Here is a 10,454-nt window from a genome sequence, read left to right as displayed (position 1 = left end):
AGTGTTTGAGGCCAGATTTAAATTCAGGTCATCTTGTCTCTAGATTCATCCACTGTACCACCTTGCTGCCTCTGGGAAAGTGATAGTGCTAATTTACAAAACAATTGCATAGAGAAAAAGAATATGATTCAGTTTCAGGAACTTGAGAGAAAAGCCTGCTGAATTAAAAGACATTCAAATCCTAAAATGGTATTTTGAAATTGCAGAATTAGCAATGTATACAAAATCCAATATTCCCTTTTTGTCTCCCATACTAAAATTCCATTTTAAGAGAATTCTAGTTTGTGGTGATAATAGAAAGGATACCTCATTTGGAATAAAAAAGAACTAGGTTTGAGTATAGACTACCATTTACTAGTAGTATGACTTAGACAAGTCATTGTACCTCTTTATGTCTCAGTTTCCTTACCTATAAAATTAGAGATTTAACTAGATGGCAGTGATCTCTAATGTCTTTTCCAGTTCTAACAAAGTAGAGGCTAGATAACTCTTGGATACTTTTGAGGCAGTTCATAAATCAGACAGAAATTTAGATTGGATAACCTCTGAGGTTTCTTCCAGCTCTTAATATTGTATGTTTCTAGTACTTTAATTCTAGTTTGTTCTTGTCCATCTTATAACAGCAATACGGTGTGCCAACACCAAATGAAGGAATGAATTGTTTCCTGTTTGTATTGTATGGCCTGTTTGGACTTAGTTGAAAAATTTCTGCTGAAAATTACTAGCATAGGAGGCAAATGTGCTATTTCAAGAAACTTGTACACTATAAGAATAAAATTGATATTTCTATGTAGTAGGTACATTTAATTCTTTAAGACTAGATGATGGAGCCATGATTTTTTTTTTAGCTTATAGACCCATTTGCTGCATGCACACAGCATTGAGTAACATTTTACAATAATTCTTGTTTAATTTTCTTTCATGTAATTCAAGTTAGAGATATAAAAATACAAAGCTAGTTTCACTAACATATATATATATATGACTATCTTTGAACATTACTGAGAAACTCTACAATTATAAAGAATAAGAGGCAATTCTTCACAGAAACAAATTTAATGCATTCCCCTTTTAAAAAGAAAAGTTGATTGAAGAAAGAATTCTATGCTACATTAAATTCTTTAGGAACTGTTATATTATTGATATTTGGAACATGAATAAAAGGGCTAAGAAATTTCTTTCTCTTGCTTCAACATATAATTGCAAAGTCTTTTATAGCTAAGCCTTTTGGGGGAAAATACAAAGGGAAGAATGTTTACCATGATAGGAGAAAGGGATTGGAAAACATTTTCCGTAGGAAAACAAAATCTTAGTTAGCAAAATACATTGCATCATTTTTCATAGGTGCTATATTAAAGTGTTTAAAGCTATCAAGATAAGTTAGAAGTTTGCAGGAGACCAACCCATAATAGGTTTCAAGCAAGGTACATTCTTTTCCATCATTAACTTCCCTCCACTCAAGTGCCATTTCTTCACCTGTCATTTCTGAGGATGTGAAGATGAACTTATAGCAGCATCTATTGTATCTGATGTGCTTCTCCCCAGAAAACCGTGAACTGTGGATGGGTGTGAGGCCAGCATATTTGGCGCATATTCCTATAAAAACATCAGCAGGTATTGCCAAAGGTGCTTCCTTGAAAACCACATACATCATACGGGCCACATCCTGAGACACAATAAAGGCCTCTCCACTGCAGTAATCAGGGTAGTACTTTTCTGGATATTCACTAACTGGAACAAAATTCTGGCTTCCAGGATCTCTGTTGGGCATATCCTGATGGATGACCCTTCCCACGTAGATCTCTTCAAGGTGGTCTTTTAAGTTGAGCAGATAGTCTACCAGACTACGGAGATTGACAAACATCTCTTCATTGACCTTGAGGATGAACATGGCATTCGGGCAGAAAGTTACAGCCCACTGCATCATCATGATGGTCTTTAGTGTTTGGTTCCCAGAACTGTCCAGGAAAAATCCTTCAATAATATCTCTGTATTTATTAGATTCCTTGTTGATGTCTTGCTGAGAGGTTCCCAGATCTGGCATTCCTAAGGCAAATAATGTGAGGATAGGATGTCCCCGAATAGTAGTCACATTAGCCCAGGTTTTTCTTATCAGATCCCTCCTTGACCCATTTCCTGGACTGCTGAAGATAAGAGAAAGTAAAAAGATATCTTCTCCCTTGCATGCCTCTTCCTGGCTCAAGATATAAAATTTTGAGAGGTTATATCTTAAGGGCTCCACGTTTAATTTTCTGGCTTTGTCCTTTATCTCAAGAACTCTGACATCTACATATGGTAATGACTGCAGAAAATATTCTTCCACAAAGTCAGCTCCAAAGAGCAGAGCATGAAACAAGATGACATTGAATAAAATGAAGCACCATTGGTGAGTCCGAAGTCTACAGAACGTCACCTAAATAAGAAGAGAACATAGAGTAGTTGTCTGTACTCACCTGAAATTAGTGGAAATATATTTGGGGTAGAAACCAATTATTTGCTATTCCTCATTTGAGTTAGCCTTTGATATTATCATTTACACAAAATTTGTTTCTCCTCTAATGCAAGAAGTTCCATTTTTCCAGTTGCCAAGCAGTTTTTTGTTAATTGCAGCATAATCTGAAATGCGTGTGTAGTTCTGACCCATGTTTCAAAGGTGTTTTATTAATATTTATATATATGATATATAATAAAATATATATTATATATAACTTTGCAAATATCCCTATATATTATATTTATGACAGTCCTTAAGTGGTCATTGAGACCAAATTAGATTTGCATGGTTTCCTGTCCAAAGAGGAATGCATAGTAGTTTTTAGCTGAGAAATACACACAAAAATGCAACATACAAGAGACTGCTGTATCCTGCTTGCTCTATGGTATGGTATGAGTAGAGGTTTGGTGAAATAAGTTGGAGTTGGAGAAGGGGAGCTGAACCCATTTTCACTGGCTCTATCATATAATAGGGCTTGCACCTTCCCTTTCACATAATTGAATAGGGGAAAAAAAGTCCTATTCATTTGTAAAATGAGAGGGTTGAACTCTATAGACTCTAAGGTTCTTTCTGCCTCCAGATCTATGATCCTCTGAGGTCCTCTCATCCATCATTATGATCTGAATTTCTCATTTTCCTAGTTTGCCTGCAGCAAAAGGAAATGCAGACCTTCTTTAATACTGTAGTTAGCCTAGAGTACTATAGGAAGAAGCTAGGTTACATAGAATTCTGAATCTCTGCCTCTAACAAGAACGATAACAAACGACTTAAACATTAAAAAAAAGTTTTACCTGCATTTTATCTGTGAGTGAATTCGGAATTCTCAAAGCACTTTAGTCCAAGTACGGATTTGGGTTCAAAGGTATAGATGAGTCCATTTGCAACTGAAGTGGAAGCACTTTATGTCTGGAATTTTTAGGATAAGGTTTCTCTCTAATCAGCTTGATCCTTTGTTCCAGCTTCCTTGATGGATGCACAGAAATGCTCACGCTCACACACACAAACACCCTGATCATATTGCAGTTGGAGAAAACCCAAAGTAATAGAACAGTATGCCTAATTCATTAGTCCCTAAGACTGTAGGGAATCATTAAAAAAAATGTTCCTTGATGTTCAGAAACAGTTAATGAGGTCTTGGACTTGATCTCTGAGGTTATGTTTATCCTTATACGTAATAATTTGTTTACTTGAACAACAGTTTTTCTAATATTTAACAATTTTTTCATCTATAAAGTGTGGTTGTATTAGATAATTGTATGAGGTCATTAATGTTCTATATGTGACCAAAAAATAATGCAGGACTTTGTAGGTCATGGGGTTGGAATGTGTGAATTTAAAGGATTTGAATGAGTCAATTATAGGCTGGGTCTGACAACAGCTTGGCTCTTGAATCAGAGGACCTAGCTTCAAATCCTGCTTCTAACCAGTGTAACCTTGGGCTACTCACTTAACCTTCCTGGACCTCAATTTCCTCATTTGTAAAATGAAGGGATGGCCTTTGGGCTCCCTTCTAATTCTAGATCTACGATCCTATGCCTTAGGATTAGCTGAATTACTGTTTTTTAAAAAGTCCATAAGCATACCTGTAACAAGCTGGAGGTTGGCCTGCCCCTTACTATGGGTGCCTTCTTGATTCTCCTAGCCAAATATTGGAGGTGGAGGTAGCATAAGGAAAGGGAAGAAGAGAAGGTGGATTCTTTTGTATTTTTTAGAGCCATCAAAACCTATTTTGTGGAAGCCATGTAAAGAGTCAAGAAGAGATCTGGAGTCTAGTACATGTTTGCTGCTAAATATATAACCTTAAGCAAGTCACCTCATGTCTCTGAGATACGACCTCATCTGTAAAATGAGTTGAAATAGCTGTATAACTTTACTTTCAGTTGTTAAAATTGTGACCTGCATTCGAGGCCCTTTGACACAAGGCACTGTAACCTACGGTATGGGACTTGTTTGAACTTCAGCTAAATTTAACTGCTTCAGTTTTCAAATGGTTAGGAAGCCAAGATCAATGAATATATCTCCATAAAAGTTAATGATGTATGCAGTTAAAGAATAAAAATTGAGAACGAAATTAAATAATGGATGAATCAGGTATTTGGAGAAATCATATAAACACCCAATTCAGAACTAGGCAGGTACTCCGGCAATGAGAGATGAAAGGCTCTATTAAAAGCACGTCCTGACATCTTTTTGTCTAGAGGGGTTTTTACTACGTTTCTTGTTCACATTTCCGTCCGTTCTTACACATTTGAGCTCTAGCGTTAGAGACAGGTGCAGGTTGCCAAGCATCTCCTTTTCGGGGGTACTACGCATGCTCCATTCACACTCCACGAGAAGTGGAGGTCGGAAATGCTCTCGGGGGTACTTCAGCTTGGTGTCTTTCCTCCCCTTCTCCCTTCCCCTACCCAACTCGTCAGTTCCCGGGGGACGGGCTGGGCGCGCGGAGATGACGTAGTGCGGCGCCGGAAGCCGCTCCCCTCCGAGCCTGCGGAACCCAAGCGGCGGCCGCGGGTCGGTGTGTGAGGCGGGGGCTGCGCGGGCTAGGGACGGCGAGGGCAGCCCGAGGAGGGGAAGAAGAAGAGAACTCGTGTCCGTCTGACCCACTGTGTGTGTCTTTGTGTCTCCCTGTGCAGGCGCCATGGCTGCCGAAGGGGCCCGGCCGCTGCGAGGCTCTGCCAGCCCGCGGGCGCCCAGGCGGCGTGTGTCCGTCCCGAGGCCCCGGGTCCCGGAGCGCGCCCTCAGGTCAGTGCCCGGGGCGGGAAGCAGCGCGCGTGGGGTATGGGGCGGGGGGGAAGGGAGAATACGCGAGGCGGGGCGGTGTCAGAGGGAGGCCTCCTCTCCTTCCCTCCTGCCCCGCCTTTTCCTCTCGTCCAGCTGTTTCAGCCAGTCCAGCCTCTGAGCCCTGACAGCCGCATCCGCCCCGCAGGGGAGCCCTCCCCAGAAATCTTCGCAGTAGCAATTGTAGCCCCTATTTATAAAGCATTTGAAGACCTACAGAGGTTACTGTAATCTTGTGATGTAGGTAGAACCGGTATGAACCCATTTTGCAGGTGATGGAATGGAAATTCAGAGAAATGATTTAAGATTTACTTGCCCAAATTCACAAACCTAGTTGAGAAGCCAAAACCAGGTTTTGCAAGATCATGTAGCTAGCAAGCATAGGACCCCAGGTTCTCAAACAGGTCCCTTTTCTTTCAGTCCACTGCTCTTTAGACACCGTAACACTACTAGTAATTGACATTTGCATCGCTCTTTGAAGTGTGGGAATCATTGTACACGTATATTTATTTATAGTTGAGCCTCACAGCAATCCTCTTGTATTAGGTAGGAAACCTAGGCACAGAAATTAAATGACTTGCCTGTGTTCATATGACTAGTAGTTGTTAATAGCAGAATTTGAACCTAAGTCCAGTTCCCTGACTACAAATTACTGCTACGAGGTTTTTCACGTGTATGTGGTTATTTCTAAAGTATATCCTTGACCTTCACATGTGTAGATCCTTAGAGTAGTTCCACCCAGTTATCTCTTCTATCAGTTGCAACTATAACAAACTTATATCACTAAGATATACAAAGCACTTCCTTTATAAGCTTATTAGTGAAGTAGTATGAGTAGTATTTTCTCCATATTACACATGAAGGAACATAGTTGGAGAATTGGGACTTACTGGAGGTCATTCAGGTGTTAAATGGCAATGTGATTATTTGAATCTAGGCTTCTGACTCAAATTGGGTGCTCCAAGCACTATACCATGCTGCCTCTGCTAAACAACCTTCAGTGATAAGGAGTTAATTCACTTTCTCTTTAGACAGCAGCACTCTATTTTTTAACTATTCCTTTTGGCCTAATTATTAGGAAGTTTTCTTTCTGTTGATGTAGAGCCTAATCCACACGTTTAGTAAACTAAATAATTTTGAAATAAGGCTACTTTAAAACATTGAGTCATTTAACTAGCATATATTATTCACCTATTATGCCAGGCACTGTGCTAGGGAAGGGATAAAAAGAAAGAAATGGTACCATCCCTCTCCTTGAGGTGCTTACATGCTGTCAGGAGAAAATATATATTACGAGGTGGGGTAGGGAGAGGCACTAGCAGTTGAGGAGAATGGGAAAGATTCCATGTAGAAGGTGGCATTTGTAGTGGAAGATGTAATAATGATAGCTCCCGTTTATATAGTACTTTAAGGTTTGCAAAAAACTTTCCTTCCAGCCCTGAGCCTCAGGTTAAGAGAGCATTATGTTAGGTGTTTGAAGAGATACAAAATTTAGGTAAGAACTGGTCTTTGAAGTCAAGAAGCCCTGGGTTCAGATCCTGCCTGTGATACATACTGACTGTGATCCTAGGCAAGCTACTTTCCATCTCAGTGCCCCAGGCTACTCTCTAAGACTACAAATTGAGGAATTTCTTTGGAATGAAATCATAGGTCTGGAAAAAAATGCATTAGAAAGTTGGGAAAAAAATCTTACATTTGAGGGGAAGGTTGTAATGAACATGGGCATCAGGTCATGGAAAAAGTGGCACTTGAATTAGACTTTTAGTATGAGTTAGGATTACACCAGGTGAGGTGGGCTAGGGAGTCATAGTGAACAGCATGAGCAAAAGCACAGGAAAGGGAAACACAAGTTTTGTTCAGGGGTCACTTTGCTTGGAACTTAGAGTGCATAAAGGAGGGTAAACTGATAAAGATGGCAAGGTGGAGGATCTTAAATGTCAAGAGTCTAAACTTCTTTGCCCAGGCAATAGGAAGTTAACTCAAGATTTTTTTAGTTGGGGGATGAGGTGACCAGATATGGGCACAAGAGTGATTATTTTAGGGCCAGATTATGGAAAGTCTTTGAATTCTACGCTAAGGAGTTTGAACTTTATTCTTTAGGAAATAGAAAACTTGCTGAAGGAGCGTAGATTTCAATCCTGAAGGGCCCTTAGAGTCATCAGGCCCAAACCCCTTCATTTTACAGATTAGGAAACCAAGACTCAGCCTGTTTTGCTCAAAATTGCATGGATAATAAAATGCCAGAATTTGAATCTAGGCCCTCTTTGACTCTTAGACTTAACTCTTTTCACACACCCTATTGTATTTTAGAAATCTAAGGCCTCTTTTTAAATGTCTTCAGATCCTTGTCAATATCTAGTTCTCCAGAGTGCTGTGATCTTTAATAATTTGGTAGCACTAAACAGTTTATGAAGCATTTTTATATTTGTATGTTACTTCAGGGATTAGGATCATAGAGTTTTAGAACTAGAAAAAATCTTGGAAATCACATTCCAACTCCCTTGTTTCACTTACTTTATTATATGTGAGAGAACAAGTATAAAGTCATAGAAATGTTAATGTGGATTTTCAGGTTCAGAAGGTGAGCATCAGAGGTAGGACGTCACAGATCTAGAATGTAGCTTTTCTAACTTCTCCACATATTTAGTGCCACTTCTGCTATATCCATGGGGGCAAATGACAGGGCCGGGACAGAGTATTATGTGCTTAGCACAGTTTTATGCATGTAGTGGGCCCTTAGTGTTTTCTTTTTTAATTGAGGGAAAAAATGGAATAGGAAAAGAGGAAGGAAAGGAAGAAAGATAAAAGTGCATTTGAGAGGACAAGTTGTTCCTGGGCTCATTTAGTGGCACCAATTAAATTAGTTACCTGTGTGTTCCTATTATCTTGTCCCCCAGAACATTGAAGTTCATGTTAAAGCAACATACAGTAGTGTGTCTTGGCATTCTAAACTTTTCTTGTTTTTAGAAGTATCCAGCTTAGAGTGGCCAATCAAAAGAATTTCAGTATACTCCATTTGGTAATCTCTGAAAAACTTAAATCTCTGAAACTTAAAAAGTTTAAGACAAGGTTCATTTTCAGGTTTAAATATATTAAAATTTTGGTGCTTAACATGTAAAATGATATATTCTGTGAGTAATTGAATAAAAAAAGCGTCTTTTGACACAGTAAGGTGTAATTAAACTCAGGACACTTGAGAAATAACTTATTTATGTCAAATAGAAGAAGCAATCACTTCTATTTGACTATTAGTAGGAAACTAGTAGCTGCTTGAAGGTTGTTCCTTATATAAGGGTAGGAATTGAGGCATCTTCTTGTCAAGGTCAAGATGAGTTTATGAATCTCTATTTTGAGTATTCATTCGTTAGTGTCTCCTAGTGGATCATGATCAGATTAATTTAGCTTTAGGTAGGAAACACTGATTTATGATTATGAATGGTGTAATCCTGGGAATTCTTTACTAGGGCATTGAGAAAATGTGTTTAACAGGAATTAAATACCCAGCCATTATAAATCAACACATTTATAATATAATAATAGTTCACATTTATTTGATGCTTTAGGTTTTCAAAGCGTTGTAGGTATATTATCTTATTTGATTCTTATAGCCAGGTAGGTAGGGACATTATCCCTGTTTTATTGGTTAGGAGAATAAAACTCCTGAAGGGGAGCTAACTTACTCAAGGTTGCCCAACTCATCAGTGGCATAGTTAGTTCTAGAACCCAAATTTCCTGATCCTGAGTCTAGTACTATCTGCCATATTACATTGCCTCATGCAGTATAGTGGATGTCAGTGGCTTTTGAAAAAGTAAACCTGAAAAAATTTAAAAAAAAAAGAAAAAGTAAACCTGAATATTGTTTCAAAATAAAACAAAATGACGAGATAACCAGTACTACCAGAGCAACTAGTGCAGTCTTTAGTATGACCAATATTGCCTGCAGCTGCTGCAGTTTTTAGAACTCTCAGTATTTTTGTACTGTTGTGATTTTACTACCCCCTGTTACAGTTTAAGTGGGAATAAATAAGAGGCCAAATCTGTAGAATACCTAAGTAGTTGGGGGAAAAAATGAGAGTGGAATGAGAAGACAAGGTAGAGGAGAGAAATCTGTCAGCTCCTTTTGTTTGCATTGTGCCAAACATTAGACAGATTTTCCCCCCACTGAATTGACTGATTGTTTTGGCATTCGATAGAAATTTGTTTTTCTTTCTGACTTTGTGATTAAAAATGTAACAACTGGAGACTTTTGAGCCAAGACAGGTTAAGCGTCGGACAGGGACTCGAAGCTCATGTGGGTGATAACTATAAATGTGAGCAAGCTACTAAAACCTATGGTCGGCTGGTATCACAGTGTTAGACCTAGAAGAGGTCTTAGATATTATCTACTTCATTTTTCTCATTTTATAGATGAGAAATTAGTATTAGAGAGGCAAGCGACTTACTGAAGGTCACACAGTTAGAAAGTGACAGGGGTATCTCCTTCATATTATGGACATGTATCTAAGACCTTTTATGTATCCTAGGCTCCTAGGCTTTCTGATAGATTGTGTTTGTTTTATAGTGACTTGAAACTGTTTGGTTGCTCCTGCTGATCAATCAGACTTCTTTTTGTCTGCTACTCTTCCTGCTGTGCTAGGAAAGTAATCCTAATGGACATGATTAATATTGTTTAATAAAGCTAAGAGAGTACCTTTGTAAGTTGTGTTCGATCCTTTTTTTCCCCCCATAAAAGAACTGTGGTATTCAATGAAAGATTTTTTCCCACTTCACTTGGACATAAGAGATTTCGTATTTTCATAAATAATAAGGCTAAAGTTAGAAAAAAATCAATGGTCAGATTTGGGCGAAGTATATTCTGCTTTCCTCACCTCTCTTTGTTCATGCTTTGGTATATTTGTTTAGTGATTTTTAGAGGGTACTTTCATATTTAACTTCTAACTACTTTCTTTGCCTGTCTAGCTATCCCCTGAGCAGCTTTTCTTTCTCAGAGAGGGGAAAGTTGTCATTTGGTTACATAAATTCATAGGCAACTACACACTTGGTATTCTTTTACACTATAGCTCATTGCAGAATATGCCCTACTTATCTATAGTTCCACTAAGAATACTGAACTTTGGCTCAGGGGATCATCATTCACCGGAGACTAGGAGTAGACACTGCTCTGTAAAAACAGATAGTAATG

The 10,454-nt window shown here is 38.7% G+C and overlaps 2 protein-coding genes across 6 annotated transcripts in view; one reads left to right on the top strand and one right to left on the bottom strand.

The window, feature by feature from the left end:
- Window positions 1-1,287: 1,287 nt before the first annotated feature.
- LOC118842179 (putative UDP-GlcNAc:betaGal beta-1,3-N-acetylglucosaminyltransferase LOC100288842) lies at window positions 1,288-5,134 on the bottom strand. Its single transcript, XM_036749793.1, has 3 exons — window positions 4,671-5,134; window positions 4,078-4,132; window positions 1,288-2,413 (listed from the first exon to the last, which is right to left on the bottom strand). The coding sequence occupies exons 1-3, from the start codon at window positions 5,132-5,134 to the stop codon at window positions 1,310-1,312; spliced, it is 1,623 nt and encodes a 540-aa protein (XP_036605688.1). The 3' UTR covers window positions 1,288-1,309.
- Window positions 4,954-10,454, top strand: part of FBXW2 (F-box and WD repeat domain containing 2) — a 38,737-nt gene continuing 33,236 nt past the window's right edge. For 2 of the 5 annotated variants that reach the window (XM_036751704.1, XM_036751702.1), the window contains exons 1-2: window positions 4,964-5,005; window positions 5,128-5,236. The gene's annotated coding sequence lies outside the window, so the exon portion shown is untranslated. Of the gene's footprint in view, window positions 5,010-5,127; window positions 5,237-10,454 lie in introns of all 5 variants that reach the window. The other 3 variants (XM_036751703.1, XM_036751701.1, XM_036751705.1) reach the window with 3 other exon arrangements.

This window comes from Trichosurus vulpecula, chromosome 3 (genome assembly GCF_011100635.1).
Source record: "Trichosurus vulpecula isolate mTriVul1 chromosome 3, mTriVul1.pri, whole genome shotgun sequence".
NCBI classification, from domain to species: Eukaryota; Metazoa; Chordata; class Mammalia; order Diprotodontia; family Phalangeridae; genus Trichosurus; species Trichosurus vulpecula.
Note: the sequence above shows the minus strand (reverse complement) of the source record. Positions and strands in the feature narration are given on the sequence as shown.

Bases quoted from the DNA above. Each gene is read 5' to 3' on its own strand.
- LOC118842179 (XM_036749793.1), bottom strand. From the start codon at position 5,134: ATGGCGCCTGCACAGGGAGACACAAAGACACACACAGTGGGTCAGACG. The intron at 4,133-4,670 runs GTGCTTTTAATA...ATATTTGGCTAG, and splicing joins AGACAAAAAGATGTCAGGAC to GAGAATCAAGAAGGCACCCA. The intron at 2,414-4,077 runs GTATGCTTATGG...CTTCTTATTTAG, and splicing joins CAACCTCCAGCTTGTTACAG to GTGACGTTCTGTAGACTTCG.